Here is a 17,971-nt window from a genome sequence, read left to right on the forward strand (position 1 = left end):
TCATATGTACATTAGCTGGCAATCACATCCCTACACCAAAATGAAAGATTTGCTTCATGCTTGCAATAGGTGTTACGGTGGTCCCTAACTGAGCATACTGTACTAGTCCTACCACCTTTCAAAACTGACTTGTCTGTCTATTTTAGGCATTTGAGGCAAAATCTACAGTTATTAAATTGTGGTCAAAGTGTATATTGTCATATAATTATCTAAAGATAATGTGATTAGCTTCAAGTTATTATTCAGATGATAATATTATCTAGTTATATTATAATAACACTTACTCATGTTTACACAAATAGCATTTAAAATATTATGTAAAAATATTTACAAATGTATTTTTTAAATACATTTAAGATGCATTGAGGATTTCTTTTTTTTGTGTATTAATATCCATTCAGTAAGCTTGCAGTTAATTTTGCTGTTTGTTAGTTTAAGATACCTACTATATTCATAAATAGCTTTAATAGGTGTCATAATGAAAATTTTATTAAAAAATATACTTCAAATAGATTACTTAGATCAGAATCTTTTACATGGCATCAGTGTGTCAAAATACTTTTAGACCTACCTTCTACTATTTCTATCCTCTATTTTATTATGTTACAAAATCAAATATATACATTTTTACAAGGTATTACAATAAAATAAATTAATAAACTACAAATCTTAAATCGAGTCCTTCATTTACATTTTCTTGAAAAACTAAATTTTTGATCCTTAATATTTTCTTACAGAATCTTTCAGCAATCTTTGAATAACACTGGCTTATATTGACTGGATACATAGCAACACAGTAATTGTTGTTTATTTATTTTAACAAATTTTACAGTTAATAACATATCATATGCATCATTTGGAACATTTACTATAAATAGATAACATAGATAAACTAAATATGAATAGATCACTATCTATCACTCACTGATAACTTTAGACAAAATTTGGTTCCTGCTTTGTCATATAAACTATCATGTAATCAATGGCTTTAATGGTTATAAGTGATATATATTTTAAGATAAAATAACACAAAATGTAGAGAAAATTCAGAGTAACAGAGATTTGCTTTAACTTACCGATGGTATCTTACCATTTGTTACAATTTTAGTCCATTTTGTATGATGAAAACAATATAAATCAAACATAACATAACACACTTTGGTATATTTACAATATTAATAGTTCAAATAAAAATATAAGAAGCAAATAGGTGCACAATTTGAGACAAATGCATAAGGCTTATATCTTTTACTCACAATTGTAGACTGATTAGCCCATAGCTAAATCAAAATATTAAATAACAGACAGTTTTATCTAATCAAAGCATCATGCAGATATACTGTCTACCTGATTTCATGTAGTTATTCCCATGGTTATCTCATTGCTATTATAAAATTTTTGCCCTGTCACCATCATCAACCCTTTATTGGAACTTTGGTGGCACAGGTCCGCTCAGAATAAGAAGGGATTGAGACCATACTCTTCATCTTACAACTCTGGCTCTATTAGAGCTTAAAGGTAAACATTAGCTATGTTATATATTTATGAATTTAATTAGAATACCTCTGGAATTGTGTTTTGTTTTGTATTCTGGATCTTTTCACAACTAAAATGAGGATGCTATAGTCCAAGAAATGCTTTTGTGTGGTTAAAACTGATAGTCATAATGCATTCTACATTGATGGAGAATGAATAACATTATTTTTCAATGTAGAAGGTACTATAGTACGTAGACATGCACTCTTCTGCACTTCAAGTGTTAACACCAAAAAATGGACATCTGTAACCAAATTTACCGGTAACAGGAGATAATACTTCTGCCTGGGAGGTTAAGTTCCTGCAGTTAGGGGTATATCTTACATAAATGTGTCATTTACTACCATCCTTACATTGATAGCAGTTATTGGTTGCTCCTGAGTACAAAGTAGGATCATTCAATTTCTCTACAGGTTAAATGGACCATGTCAATGGATTTTAACATAATGGTGTAGTTTTATGTATATGAATAAAGAGAATATCTTACGTGGATGTCCTTTTATCGTCACTCTGACGTTCCTTGTCCTTGTTGTTCTCACGCTTGTTCATAATACTAGTGGTTTGGTGCAGGCGCTCGCCCGGCACGCCAGTCACTCCCGGAGCCCTCGGTCAGTCGGGCAGCTGTCCATGTCACCACAGCCTCCTGGAAGGCACACAGCAGCGCACGCTCGCCATGCCACTGCATACAAACACTTAACCACGCACACTTTCACAATTTCTTCCTATTTTTTTACTTTATTACACACTATAAACACTACACTATGTAGAATTTATCTCAAAATCATTTTCGTTACACACTGCTAACACGATTCGGATTCCGAGCGATGTTTCGGCGACTTGTCAGCAAATCTACCGTGAAAATTGTAACGGAAAATCTATAAGTGTACGATAACTGTGCTTTTTAGGGCTGATAATGACGAGTGATAATTTTGATGTAATTCAATCGGAAAACGCAGAGACCGATTATAGGTCGCGGTGCCAATGTTATGCTCATTGAAGAGTAACAGCCGATGTTGGTGATAGTTTTACGCTAAGTGCCATTGCCATCAGATTCGGCTGCGATGCGAAATAATTAGAGAGTAATCAGCATTTATCGACACTCAATTCGAAAAACAATTGGGAAAACCTAACAACTGACAGTTCTTCTTCGATGTGGGAAGTCAACTCTAATAAAATTATCTGTCGGCACGAATCGTTTTGTAACAGTGATATGCGCTTGTTGAGCAGTAAAACTTTTTACAGCACTAGAACGAAATAAAACAACTAACACGTAAATTCACCCGACACAATTTTTGATTAGCTTCACAACGTCGCCGAAACATCAAATGGACATTTGTCCTGATAAAAAAGTTTAGGGTTTGTAATGGCCACCAATGGTACACTTTTAACACTTTTTGGATTATGTACTTAGAAATGAATTATTGACAAGTTCAATTTGAAGATTTTAATTAGTCAAAACTTTACCTAAATAAATACCATCTAACGACAAAATTTCATAGTTAAAAAATATTAGTTCAAAGATTATTCACTGAAATATCGCCATTCGGCGCATGCGCAAACTTGTAGCAGTGAGTGTTGCAATGTAAAAAAATCATTATGACTAATTGCAGTTTTATAAAGCCAATGATGTTTTTTGTAGTAATAAATATATTTTAGTTTTTATAAATTGGAAGAATTACATTTTAATCAAATCAAATCCTCACAGAATTCGAATATTCAGGATTATATTTCATTACAACCTGGTAGGTGTAAAATTAAATATGTATGTAGTAACTGGCAACTCAACGTAACATAGATAAAGAAATGTTCTGAAGGAAGCATTCAGTTTAAGCAAAAATCTATGTGCAAGAATAATACTACAAAATTTATCAATTTAATTCATGAAATAAGACGATAAAGGATATTTTAATTATATACATATATTTTTTTAACAAACAATAAAAGAATAACAAAATTACAAAATATTGTGTTTGTGTAACAGTTTTATAAACAATGTGCTTATGGCTCTAAATAAATCGATTAGGCTGCCATCTATACATTTATACATCATTACAAAGAACAATTTTTATTCGTAATCAATTATTAAAACATTCTCATAAATAATTCCATACATAATAATATAAATACGAACCAACCATTTTATTTGTACTACATTTAAAGAAAATAATTTTATTTATAATATAAAATTTACTCAGCATATTTTGAGATATTAAGAGATCCGCAAGGATCTCATAATCATTAGTGTTAAATTCGTGTTCAAAGATATTTAAGTTAAGGTTCGGACTCAAGACCAAATTTGTCGGTGCCTAACCTATGTCCTACATAGAAATTAATCTAGTTATGACTTATAGGCAGAGATATCTAATGATGTTATCGAAATCTTGTAATACCAATTTAATCCTCGTTATGACTAGTTTCTTGTAGTATATTTATGCATATAGATATTCTTTCATAGGCTATAGAACTCTATAGAAGTAAGCATAATAATCCTCTTATATGGTAAATACGCCTTACAAAATTAATAGCAAATTTAAGTTACGCCGAAAACTTCTTATTTATTTTTATTTGATAGGGAGGTAATGTAATGTATTTAGAAATGTTAAAAAAAGGTATGATATATTAATAACAACAAATAATTTCCAAGAATAACTTTTGCGAAATATTTACGTTACACTGTACCTATCTTAATTCTATCTCTCGATTTAAAAATGTCTTAAACGGCAGGGCCTCTAACATTGAGCATTAACCGTAATGGAAAATGCTCCAAATCTTCGCCCGTTGTAAGGTGCCCAGTAGGACAACAGCTTACAAGGGTTGCAGCAATTAGCATTTAAAGAACTTTTGCAGATCATATAATTTATTAGTAGTAGTAAATTTAAATACCGATTTTTCCAGGACCTCCTCATATAATGTGTTAGTTCTGATGCTTATATATCGTGTATATAGTAAGTAATACGATAAGGTACTTATGATGCCCTTTCTACCAGAGATGTGCGAGGTATATAAGCTATGCGTGGCAATACCAGGTTTCCATTTATTTAGCTTAGCATAGCTCTGGACTCCTGGATCTCCAGAGGAACGCAACCGGAGTTCTCTTAGCGCGTTGCCCCGTCGGGCTCCGTCCAGGTGAGCATGCGGCTCGCCACACCGTCTGTTGTACACGACGGTATGGGACAGCTCTGGTAGCTTAGCTATGTTCTTTGTATGGAGGTAAGCGAGCTACAGATGCAAGCTAAGGATCGCAACCCGAATCATACTCGCTCACCTTAGGATAGTTAGTCTAACTGCAACCTCGCATACTTTTATGCATCTAAAAATCTTTTTTATATTCCCCATAAATAAATTGAATTCCGGTAGGTAGATAGTTATATGACTTTATAGTTAGTGTTGTTTGGGTAAATTAAAATAACAACCCGTAAATAAATTATTCGTTATATGCATTTTGAATTTCATTCATTTTAACTATTGTCTAGAGTCTAGAATATTATGAAATCTTTCGGATAAGTAGGTATTTATGTACAAATGACCAAATATTACAGTGTTTCACTGTTTAGGTATTTAATACACATAAACACTACGTAATTTTGTCGCAATAGAATACCATTTGCGATCATTCAAATATACATAAGAAAATAACAATAAGAAGATGACCGGATCAAGTATTGATTGCAGCTGGAATTGACCTTACCGTTTAATGTCTTTCACACGGTCAACTTAATGTAGGTTGCCGTGTCACATTTAAATTGATTTTGCCCGTTTTGGCACGATAGTGGTTAAAATAATAAAGAATTATTAAAGGTTCTTCTAAAATTCCAACTGAACATCTGCCGACACCACACATTATATCAATCTCAGACACCTGGCGTTGTTCTGTAGAGAAAGCACACGTAGAAACTCGAGGTAACCAATTTTCGAATCGACCACATCGTCACCAGGCACATCGTCCAATTATGCACTCTGAAATATCAAATTTACACCTGCCATATTTACTTAAACTTATAAAACCAAGACGCGCGAAGCCGAGTTGGTTCGCTAGTCAAAGGTACGAGTATTACTTTATTATTCCCTCTAATTAGATGTTACATAGTCATAGATTAGTGTTCTTCATTGTCCACATATGGATCGAGTAGGATTATCATAATTTTTATTTTACTCTTGTGTATCACGTTATATGGAAATTCACAAGCGAAATTACACACACAGACCTGTCGGAAATATTGGATTTGTAGAATCGTATACCGCCGCGGTCCTACGACGCTCTAATTAACCCTATGTAGAGAAAATTACGTAGAAAAACAAGAAACAAATTATAAATACAAATGCTTATATGAAAATCAATTAATTCTAATAAACACCTATTTAACTGTTAAGCTTATAATTGAGGCGTTGTTTTGTGAATACAATTTATAAAAAAGAAAACAAAAAGCAAAGGTATGGTATGAGCAATAACTTGTTTATTTTAGATATGGAATAAACAAACGCCATTTTCGCCCATTGTCATTATCATGAACCTTATTTGCACTGTGTGTCTGTAATATTGCTTATCATTTAAGAGCTCTACAGTATGGCACAACAGGAAAATACTGTCTTCTTATAAAAACAGTAGAGTGTGGACAGTTGGTTTTCGTTCAATTTTAATTACGGAACAAAGAAACGCCAGTCCATTGTGAATAAAAGTATTTCACTGTTCAAAGAAACAGGTGTTTATCGTTGCCTAAAGCGTGTTTATGCCTTGTTCTACAGCGCTGGAGTGTTCGAAGCACTGTTTACGAATTGTTGTTTTGCTGTTCGTTTCGTACGGCAATAACAGAACAGTTTTTCCGGCTGGGGACTGGCGTGCACGCAGAGATAGGGCAGGTTACCTCGCATTGTTACGGCGAGGTCCAGTGAATGAGTGCGCGCGCTACTCTCTTGACGTGTTCGAGATACCGTTTGATAAAAACTAGTGCGAATACTCTAATACTGTTGATAAAATAAGTACAGCTGCACCGATCGCAAACGTGAGTGGTAATTCATACAATTTTAGTATTTTTGTACAGTTAGATTTTTGGATGGTGACTGAAAATGCCTACATCACTGCATCAATCAGGCACCGCATTTTCCGTGATCGGCTGCGAGATTTTTGGCTACCTGCCTACTCAATCAACTATCGATTCATATTCCATAAATATTTATGATGAATCTTGTGAAAGAGACATGATGTTTTCAAATTGTAGAGTTTAAATTTGAATTCTTCATAGATAATAACGGTTCGTAAAGTAGTTAATTGTAATTTAATTGGTAGTTTCTTTTTAATTAAATTTTTAGTTTTTATTCGTGAAATGTCCGTAGAAATATTTTTGTGTTAGGACTAGTTTTGATTTTTAAAATGACGACATTTTTTAAATTAAACGCGGTATATAGTTCTGATTATCAGTTGTCATTACTCCCAGGATCTGTGCTCATCGGGTTGTTGAGGACTAAGTTGGATTGCCTCGTGGAAAAATTAATGAGGCCATCAAGTTTTTAACTTCTTAAAAACACAACGTAAACCTGCACCTACCGGTTTTAAAATCTATTTGGGACATTTTATGGGCCAGTTTTTTAATGACTTGAATAGGGCTTCTAATCGATTGGGTTATATCGCTTGTAATTAAAGTGTATAAGTGTATGAGACTAATGCATACATATCGTAGATTTAATTTATACCATAAACAGTTGAAGAGCATATACTCATAACACTTGTTATGTTACCTATTATGTTATCTATAGGTACATTATCCTCAACAATTGGATTTACCATAACAATTAGACCGGTAACGAACTGTTTGATGTAATTTATTATCTCTAAATATAACAAAATACACATGCATGTGTGTGTTTATACACTGAAACAAGGCACACATTTAGGTATCCGAATTATTATTATATATACTTTGGGCTTGTGATGCTGATGTATCGGAAACGATACAGTAATGGCATTTAACGTATTTTTTTAATTTTACGTGTTTAAAAAAACACGTTGGTGAGGTCACCTCTCAGAAGGCACCTTTTAGTCAAAATTAGCTCTCCGTCACAGCCAATGACAAATTGTCTCCTTCACTTTCTTTGTTGACAGTTATCTGATGAGATCAGATAGTTAAAATACATTCATATAGGTATAATGTTAGGTGGTGATAGAGTAATACAATAGAAATATAATTTGAAGGTGGTGTGGTTTGTGGTTCGATTCCGGCGGCACCACCACCACACCTATTTCTGCCTCATTACAGCAGTGTTTAGCGTTGATATGTTCTGGTTTGAAGGGTGTGGTAAAGGAGACATAGTGTACCGAGGCGTTCCGACTTAGTCCTCAGGGGTAGCGGCGCATCTGTGGCCGACCTCAGGAAGGAATATTTAATCCTATCTGGGGTCGATTACAAATGTCCATAGGCGGCATTAGCCACTTACCATCAGGTGGACTGCATGCTCGTCTGCTACTCTTATATTATAAAAAAAAAATAATAATAACACATCTCTACAAAACAATTATTGGTAAAAAGTTTCGTAAAAGATGTGTACCATTGTACCAGTGTACCATTCGTTGTCTTTTACAGTTGGATAATTGTAAGTGCAAAGTGTAATCATACATAATCATTGCCTTATATATTTTTATAATCTTACATATTACAATGTAAACAAATGAATGTGGTTTAAATTACTGTAAAGCTGTATGTAATTTCTGCTCAAGGTTAATGTCAAATCGATTATTTTTTATTGCTCCAATATAATTTACTACCTAGGATTATATTACTAGAGGCTTATATCGTTAGCGAATAAACAAGTCGCGAATTTGTTTTTTATTTACAGGAAATTGATTGAATTTTTTATTATTAAAATTATAATTAAGATATTTTACTTCTAAAACTATGTGAATTTCTACATTATTGTAGTTTTTATAAGCTTGAATGATATATGACTCAAATTTTGCAACTAATTTTAACTGCCTTTGCTTAACCGATTGAGCTCTTTATGAATAATTATTTTCGACGATAATGAAGTAATATAATAATAATGAGACTATGATGAAACCATAGAAACCTCATTTAATAATAATGTCGTCGTATATTAGACTTGTCAGGTTAATTTGTCAGTTTAATAAATTCCTAACAATAATAATAATAGATCTAACATTCATTTTACTACATAAAAAAATTAAAACTAGTTTAAGAATAATCTTATACTATTGGTAATACCTACATAGTAGATAGATGTGTAGAAACTTGTCACTGTTAAAGTTGCCATGTTTTTTTTCAAGAAAAATATTACCTATATCTTACATTTTTTTTATAATGTAAGAGTAGCAGACGAGCATGCAGTCCACCTGATGGTAAGTGGCTACTGCCGCCCATGGACATCTGTAATCAACCCCAGATAAGATACGATATTCCTACCTGAGGTCGGCCACAGATGCGCCGCTACCCCTGAGGACTAAGCTGGAACGCCTCGGAAAAGTCTGTCTCCCTCACCACACCCTTCAAACCGGAACACAGCAGCTCCTAACACTGCTGTTATTAGGTAGAAATAGGTGTGGCGGTGGTGCCGCCGGAGTCGAACCACAAAGGGTTCTACCACCTTCAAAAAAGCTAAACTTTAGTACAGTACGTTTTTATCAGTGGTACAAGTACAGAAAAAAAGTACAGTAGAAAAAACATTTTAGGCACACAATTATTTTCCGCCAATTTTTATTACTACAATATATATTACAGTTATTGACTAAAATGCTTACTTAATACTTTAGGTACATTATAGTCCCCTCCGAAGAGCTACCACCTTGTCGTGGTGGGGGGGCTTGAGTGACCCTATGATCCCCAAGGCTATACCGGCAGGAATACCCATACCGGGCAGGCTTGGTGGGGAGGGTCCAGACTAAGAGTGGCTCACCCCTCGTCGGGACTTGTTACGAGTCTGTCAGGCGGGGGAGGTGTACGGGAATACCCTGCACTGGGCGTTTCTCCCACAGTGGAGAAACCGGGACGGGCTCGGTGTGCACTTACCCTGCCGCCGGGCGGGTTAGGTACTGATTGTACCTAGTCACCGTCGTATATCGTAATCCCACCCACCAGAGGTGTCGTGGTCATGTCTCGCGGCCTCGGGTGGGACCGAGGGTCTTGCCTTAATTGGCCGGACCGTGAGGAAGAAAACCTCTATAAAAAATTACCCCAATCCCAAGCGGCAGCGCACCGCGAGGGGATGCATGGCTGGCGGGTGGCCAGTCATTAGTGCGACTCCCGTCACGGTAAAGGCCGACACCGTGGCGGGTTACACCTAGGCTTACCCGGGTACAGGGGGCACTGCCCGGGCGGACCTTCCTTTCCCCCATACTCGTGGGATCAATTATGGCGTCTTTAAATAAAAATTTGAATAAAAAAGGGGACGAGGAAAAGACACCGGCATTACGCACTACATCGCCGGTAGTAAGAAAAACCAGATTGTCAGAACGTCAATCTGAGAGGTGCACATCAGAGGCGGAAGAATTTTCGGACTGCTCAGTGATGTCCGCTATATCTGGGCAGTCCACGGCCACGCTGGCTTCGCGAAAGCGAATGCCGGTTGGAAGCGGCAGTAGCGAGGGTGACAAGCCGAAGAGGAAGACCGCAAAGCCTCCGGCTCAGCAGTCAGCAGTCGAGGACTGCTTCGTGGACCCAGCCGTCCCTGTGGCGAGGACGAGGTCCAAAATAGCCCTGCCTAGTGCTGAGGACTTAGGCCAAGAGATGGTGGCGAAGCCAACGCCCGATCTTGGTTCTCGTATTTTCGAGAACCTCGAAATAATCGAGAAGGCGACCGACAAGTCCCGCAACATCAAGGGCAGTCTGGTGCAAACCATGAGGTTGGCCGTCCGCCACATCCAAGCCGCTGCCACAGAAGTAATGCAGCGGGCTTCATCGATCTCTCTTGAAAGGGAGAACGAAATGCTGCGGGCACAGCTTTCCGAGCTCAACAGTAAAATAGATCTACTGACGGTCGAACTGGCTGAGCTCCGCCGAGGCAGTAGTCAATCCCGGCCTACGGCAAGTCAACCCCAGCCCAGAGAGCAGGATTGCTCTGAGGTGCTCCTCATGGAGCGGATTGGAAACCTCATTGAGGGCAAATTGGCCGCCTTTAAGGACGAGCTGTTCCCAGGGAGGGCAATCAGGCCTCCTTTAGGCCAAAAGGTGGCCCCCGCTGCAGCTCCGCAGCGTCCCTCCAAGGGTAAAAAGAAGTCGGGGACTGAGACCTCAGGTCAAGTGGCCAAAGCGTCACCTTTGGCATCGGTCGGATCGGCGCCGGCAGTACGGTCAGAAGGTCTACACGAGGAGGCCTGGAGCACCGTCGTTGGCCGAAAGACGAGAGCCAAGGCTCGGGCAGCTGCTCGTCCCGAATCGGATCGCCGACGAGAAGTACAAAGTCGAGAACCGATAAAGGAATCCCCGGCCGTTCTGGGAACCCAAAGGTCCAAGGCGGCCCCTAAGGCACCAGCCCTGGATAAGAAGGGTAAGAGGAAGGCGAAAGCAGGCCGGCTACCCAAAGTGCCAAAGACCGCGGCAGTTACGATCACAGTACCCGAAGGGAGTACTGTGACCTATGCGCAAGCAATGGCGGCTGCTAAAGAGCGCGTCAACCTCTCCGAGGTAGGAATCGCCGATGTTAGGCAGAGGAGGGCTCTAAATGGCGGGCTTTTATTGGAGGTTGCCGGGGAAGAATGTTCCGAGAAGGCTAATCTCCTTGCGGCAAAAATTCAAGAGGCCGTTTCGGACATGGGCATTCGAGTGGCGCGGCCAATGAAGCTGGGTGAAGCTAGGGTGATGGACTTAGACGACTCCGTCACCCAAGCAGACGTGGCCAGCGCCATCGCCAGTTCTGGCGGCTGCAATGTCTCCGACGTGAAAGTGGGAGAAATAAGAAGGGGACGCACGTCATTGGGAACGGTCTGGGTGCGCTGCCCGCTCGTCGTCATCAGGAAATTGGCGGCTGAGAAGCGAGTCCGAGTCGGTTGGGTGTCTGCACGAGTGGAAGTACTCAGTGCCAGGCCTCTGCAATGCTTCCGGTGCCTAGAAATGGGTCATGCTAGGCACCAATGCACGAACACGGTCGATAGGAGTGCTCTGTGCTATGTCTGCGGCGAAGCCAACCATAAGGCTAGCCAATGCGTGGCACAGACACCTAAGTGCATAGTGTGCGCAGAGTTTGGCCGCAAAGCAGACCACCGGTTGGGTGGTAAGCATTGCAGACCCCCGACAAGAAAGGGTAAGAGAATGGCTGCCAAACCCGTACGGGCAGATGGGCTTGCGCAGGCGGAAGCCAGCGCATCGGCCCATCGCCCGTCTGAGGAAATGATGGAGCAAGCATAATGAACGCTGCTCCATCATTCAAGCTGCTACAGGGGAACCTGAACCACTGCAGTCGAGCCCAGGATTTGCTCCTGCAGTGCCTCACGGAATGTTCAGTCTCGTTGGCAGTGGTGGCAGAACCATACCGGGTACCGGACCATCCGCGCTGGTTCGGTGATAACGCCCAATTGGTCGCCGTATATTGGGCTGGCGGAGAAACCGACCCTCCATGTTCGAGGCGACATACGGGGCAGGGCATAGTTGCTGTGGACTGGGGCCCCCTGGCGGTTATAGGGTGCTACATCTCCCCCAACTGCAGTCTGGCGGCGTACGAGGCGTTCCTGGGCCGGGTAGGAGACTGCATTCGCGGTTGCCTGCCCCGCCCAGTGTTCGTCCTCGGCGACTTCAACGCCCATTCCAGGGCCTGGGGGAGCAAAAGGGACAACGCCAGGGGAAACGCGGTACTCGAATGGGCGGCGGAACTGGACCTACGCCTATTGAACCGGGGCTCGGTTAGCACGTGTGTGCGTTGGCAGGGGGAGTCGATCGTGGATCTTTCATGGGCGACTGCCTCTGCCGAGCGTTTGGTGACGGGCTGGCGGGTGGCGGAGGAAATTGTCACGCTATCCGACCACCGTCACATAACGCTGGATGTGGCCTTACAGCTCCCGGTTCACAATGGTCGGCTGGGAGAAGGTCCCCCGCGACGTTGGGCTCTGAAGCGGCTCGATCGAGACATGCTCATTGCCGCCGCCCACGTCGTGGATTGGTCCGGCGCCGCCGCCGAGGGCGCGACCCCAGACTTCGAGCAACGGGCTGTTCGGCTCCGAGCAGATATGGCCGCTATCTGCGACGCCGCCATGCCGCGGGTCAGATCCGGCAGAAGGGGACCGGCATACTGGTGGTCCGATTACATCGCACAGTTGCGTGCAGCTTGCTTGCGATCCCGACGCAAGTACACGCGCGCCCGCAGACGTCGGACTGCCGGTGCCGAAGAGACGGAAGAAAGGTACAGGGAGTACCGCAACGCGACCGTGGCGCTTCAGATTGCCATCTCTGATAGCAAGTCTCGAAGCTGGTCAGGACTCCTGGACGGGCTGGATAGGGACCCATGGGGGCGCCCTTATAGGATGGTGCTTGGAAAGCTGCGTCCATGGGTCCCGCCGTTAACGGAGACCATGGATCCCGACTTTGTCACGGTCGTTATGGGAAACCTGTTTCCTTTCACTCCCGATAGCCCCGATGCCGCGACAGAGCCATCGGTGCTGCCCGAGTGGACGGAGGAGTTGACAGTCAGTGAAACAGAACTAGGATGGGCCGTGAAACGGTTGGCCGCGCGAAACACCGCACCAGGCCCTGACGGAATCCCGGGTCGGGCCTGGGTGTTGGCCCTGACCGTCCTAGGAGAGAGAGTGCGGTCTCTGTTCACTGACTGCCTACGTGCCGGTCGCTTCCCAATGGAATGGAGGCAGGCGAAGGTGGTACTCCTCCACAAACCGGGTAGACCTTCAGACTCACCCTCGGCCTACAGGCCGATATGTCTGCTGAACGAGTTGGGAAAGCTTTTCGAGCGGATTATTTCCGCCCGTATCAGCGGACATTTGGCGTGCAGCGGTCCGGATCTATCCGACAGTCAGTACGGATTCCGAAAGGAACGCTCGACTGTCGATGCTATACTCCGTGTTCGCGCAGTGAGAGAGCAGGCCGTATCCAGTGGCAGAGTGGTTTTGGCTATAAGCCTGGACATTGTTAACGCTTTTAACACTCTGCCCTGGAAAGCGATAAGGGAGGCCCTCGTATACCATCGGGTGCCTCCTTATTTGCGTGATGTGCTGACGGCCTATCTGTCGAACCGGAGTATAAGCTATCCGGGCCGTTACGGGAGTGTCGGGGAGAGGCGTGTCGTGTGCGGGGTTCCGCAGGGGTCGGTCTTGGGGCCACTCCTGTGGAATCTCGCATACGATGTCGTACTGCGGACGGAACTCCCTCCTGGTGTAAGCGTTATTTGCTATGCCGACGACACTCTCGTACTGGCCGAGGGTGAGTCTTTTGAGAGGACGGCGAGGTTGGCCGAACTAGGGGTGGCACGCGTTGTCACGAAGATACGTGAAATAGGCCTTAGCATTGCCGGCAATAAGACCGAAGCGCTATGGTTCCACGGCCTGCGGCGGGGCGTGGAACCACCCTGCATGTCAGTGCGGGTGAGTGACGCGGATGTCGAAGTGGGCAGGTGCATGAGATACTTGGGACTGGTGTTGGACAGCCGCTGGCGCTTCGACGAGCATTTCGACCGCCTGGTCCCCCGGATTCACAAGGTAGCGGGTGCTTTGCACAAACTGCTGCCAAATCTAGGGGGACCGAGGGAGGAAGTCCGCCGTCTCTACGCAGGCGTCGTGCGCTCTGTCGCGCTCTACGGTGCGCCCGTATGGTCTGATAGACTGTCGGGCTGCCGGCGCCGCGCGGCCAAACTGAATGCCGCGCAGCGTATGATCGCGATCAGAGTCGCACGAGGATACCGGACGATATCGTATGAGGCGGCCACAGTCCTGGCGCGATTTCCGCCCCTGGACATCCTGGCGGATATGACCGCAGAGATCTTTTTTAAGATCCGCGGTCTCCGCCAGAGTGCCCACCCTCCTAGCGATGAGACGGTCGAAGTGCTCCGGACGAGAGCCAGCTGGCGCGCCCTAAGACGCTGGCGTGATAGGCTCCAGGAGCCACGGGGCGCACGCCAACGCGTGGTCAGTGCGATCCTGCCCAACTTCCGAGCCTGGCTAAAGAGGAAGAAACGCGTCACTTACCGACTGACACAGGTGCTCACCGGACATGGCTGCTTCGGTGAGTACCTGCACAGGATAGGCAGGGAGGCCTCAGCGCGGTGCCACCATTGTGGACATGCCCAGGATTCTGCGCAGCACACGCTCGAGGAGTGCCCAGCGTGGCAACCCGAGCGGCAGATCCTGGTGCAGCACATAGGGCCGGACCTCTCCCCGGAGAATGTTGTTGCGGCGATGGTCCGTTCTGGCGAAGCGTGGGATAGCGTGGTTGCGTTCTGCGACCGCGTTATGCTCGCTAAAGAGGACGCCGAACGGGCCAGGGAGCGCGCCGATCCCGCGCGGAGAAGGAGACGCCGTAGGCGTCGATAGCGCCCACTGGCGCGGTGTCCCTGTAGTTCCGGGACTAGAATAGGGCTACGGTATCCCCTGCCTGTCGTAGGAGGCGACTAAAAGGGGGCTTCCGGGGTTGCGGACGGCAAGAGTGGGAGCTCGAACCGCCCAGCAAGTGACCCCGGGAAGGACGGCGGTATGTGTGGTCGCATACCGTCGTAAACATACATGGTGTGGGAGGAGCGAAAACTGCTCCCCCAGGGTAGAGCCCGTTGGGCATCGCGCTTGGAGGGCTCCGGTTGTGTTCCGTTGGAGATCCCGGAGTTCTCCAACAAGCGTTGAGGACGGCCACCGGGGGGGTTTTAGTGCGGTAAAAATCCCACATAACCCGGCGTTGCTCCCACGTCGTCGGGTACCTTTTGAAGGTTTCCCCCTCGAGAGAAAAAAAAAAAAAAAAAAAAAAAAGGTACATTATAGTATAGGTGGCACCTGAATATCTAATTCGAAGTACAGTGTGAAGGAAATAACCGTCATCAGTATTTAGAAGGAAAGTTGACGTCAGACAGACCGTGGCAGACGTCCAGAAGTATAACGAAAACCAATCCTAATGCACATTATATGAGTAATCATGATATGGAGTAATCATCGCATCAGCATTCGAAAAGGGAACTAAATTAAAATTATTTGGAAAGCTAACCACGTCTTGAAAAGATAAGGTTTAAAGGTGGTGGAGCCCTTCAGGATTCGATTACACCCATGTCTACCTTGTAACATTAGCATCAAACTTTGTTAAATTTGTTTGGAAGGATAACCGAAGTTAAAGATTGAGATCTTGAAACATAGTCCAGAATGGAAATCTCTTACCTTAAGTAATACAACGGTCCTAGTTGAAGTTGACTGTAAATGTCCACGGGTGACCAATTACCATCAGAGATTATGTGACAGATGGATCGACAGCTGAAGCTTAGTAATAGGGTCCCATTTTTACCCATTAGGTACGGAACCCTAAAATTAAGACCAGGCTAGCACACATATCAAACGGTAGATCACACACCTTTGAACTCAACGATGAAGGTTTCCTGGTCACGTTTTTCCTCAACACTGTAGCGTATGACATTATTAATTGCCAACAATTACTTCAAACAGTCCGTCGTTCGTGCCTTTGAATCGAAAACATATATCTAGAATGACCGCAAATTTATTTTACTGGCTATAATTATATGAACAGTCAAGTCATGAGTAATCAAGGGTCGGACTGGGTCAAAAAGGTCGGAGTGACCTTATACAAGTGACGACCTTTTTTTTCGTCCACACATACGTGTGCTCGAGGAATTTGTAGATGGGATTCTCTCGAATAATAATGAAATATAAAGATACTGATTATTATTTTCAACAATCTTTATGTTTGCAAGTATTTTACTGACGTCAACCAGGGGATATAAAAGCCACATTGACTACATGGCTGTTCTGACCCTGCATTTATCACCTTCCGTAAGAGGTCCCTCTATACATCTCTAAAAATAAAACATAAAATTGTTGATTGCAGAATATAAATAAGTTCGCAGAAACACCTTGTTGCTCATTTCCCAAATTTAATTTTACTACTCATTTATTTGAATTACTCAAATAATGTTTTATTACATTGAATGGTTTCATAAAATTACAAGAATTTAGCAATCAGTGAGATTAACGCATTATTTTTACAAAATAAAGGTCCCAGAAGACTAGCTTCTTTTAGCATCGTGCGATTTACAAATTAGCTTCATTTCTAAAGCTAGGTGCAGCGATCAAACGCTGCATCTCGCACATATTTGTGTCGCAGCTACTTTCGTATACGAAATACAATGCGAAAAATAAAAAAACGCGATGCAGCATTCGTTAAAATTTGCGTTTTCATATCGTGACTGAACGCAGCTAGTATTAGTAAACGTATAAGTGACAATCGCATTTTAACAGCAGATTCAAAGCAGGTGCCGTGAAATAACTCTCATTCATTCAATATTAAGTACATTACTTCCACAATCTGATAAGTTATCTGCGGCTAATTCGCTTACGAGATAAACACTGCAAATTTCAGTATCTCGTTATCTCACTAACCAATGTTATCTGGCTTATGGTATAATCCGACAAATGCATTACAAAGGTTGCAAGGAACTTACGTTCCTTCGCTGACCACTCTCAAACCCCTAATTTTCTAGGCTAGGATAGGCTTCTATCGATCTCTACCTGCGTTGCAATATTTAAATGCTCATAGATAGAGTACGTATTGGAAGCAAAAATTTTTGTTTATGATTTTATATTGCTATATAAGGTTTTACAAATTTAACAGCTGTTAAACATTCTCTACTCTTATCACCTTATCCAAAGATTTTTATTGTGGGTACGTAATGAACACATAAATGAAAGTTCGTACCGAGACCTTAAATTATGATTATACGTCCCTTAATTACAAACTATTATTGTCTATGTGCTAAAACAAATTAACCGTCCTATTCCTTCATCTAATAATTATCTAACAATTTCACAATAGGAATACAATATTGCGTGTTAAAACTTGTTTGTATTAATATTATTAAAAATATTTATAAACAGATCCAGTAAAACTAGTAAACACCGAAGGCCAACAAGTTCATGGTCCGTGATATGTATATCAACTATCAAATTATTTGCGTGAATAAATACGTTCTAAGACACATAAATTACTAGTACACTTTTTGATACCTAATACATAGATTAGTAAAGATACTTCGCCGCCTTGAAATTGAATGAAGCCGTAAATGGCTTTTTATAGTAAGTTCTTTTTTTGAATTCTTGACAAATACAAACATTTTTAGAGAAAATTTACGAATAAATAACTAATACTGCGTAATTTTCATGATAATTAAATAATTTATAATAATAATTTCAAATATTTTAGGGACATTTTAGCACGGAGACGTGGCAAAATTTTTTTACGCAACTGTTTCAATTCTCAAAACTGGGTAATTTTCTTGTTTAGGA

At 42.3% G+C, this 17,971-nt stretch overlaps 2 protein-coding genes across 26 annotated transcripts in view; one reads left to right on the plus strand and one right to left on the minus strand.

Moving 5' to 3' along the window:
- The window catches only part of gish (casein kinase I gish), a 53,121-nt gene extending 50,005 nt beyond the window's left edge, over positions 1-3,116 (minus strand). For 19 of the 25 annotated variants that reach the window (XM_073081787.1, XM_073081786.1, XM_073081784.1 and 16 more), the window contains exons 1-2: positions 3,001-3,116; positions 2,024-2,385 (exon numbers count right to left, since the gene is read on the minus strand). In XM_073081787.1, coding sequence (XP_072937888.1) covers positions 2,024-2,085 — 62 coding nt within the window. In that variant the 5' untranslated portion in view covers positions 2,086-2,385; positions 3,001-3,116. The other 6 variants (XM_073081764.1, XM_073081768.1, XM_073081766.1 and 3 more) reach the window with 6 other exon arrangements.
- Positions 3,117-6,219: 3,103 nt separating this feature from the next.
- Positions 6,220-17,971, plus strand: part of LOC140748979 (alpha-tocopherol transfer protein-like) — a 33,107-nt gene continuing 21,355 nt past the window's right edge. Inside the window, exon 1 of the mRNA XM_073081975.1 lies at positions 6,220-6,536. The gene's annotated coding sequence lies outside the window, so the exon portion shown is untranslated. The remainder of the gene's footprint in view (positions 6,537-17,971) is intronic.

Source organism: Epargyreus clarus, unplaced genomic scaffold (genome assembly GCF_041222505.1).
Source record: "Epargyreus clarus isolate Ecla_fem2 unplaced genomic scaffold, WU_Ecla_fem_2.2 ptg000017l, whole genome shotgun sequence".
NCBI classification, from domain to species: Eukaryota; Metazoa; Arthropoda; class Insecta; order Lepidoptera; family Hesperiidae; genus Epargyreus; species Epargyreus clarus.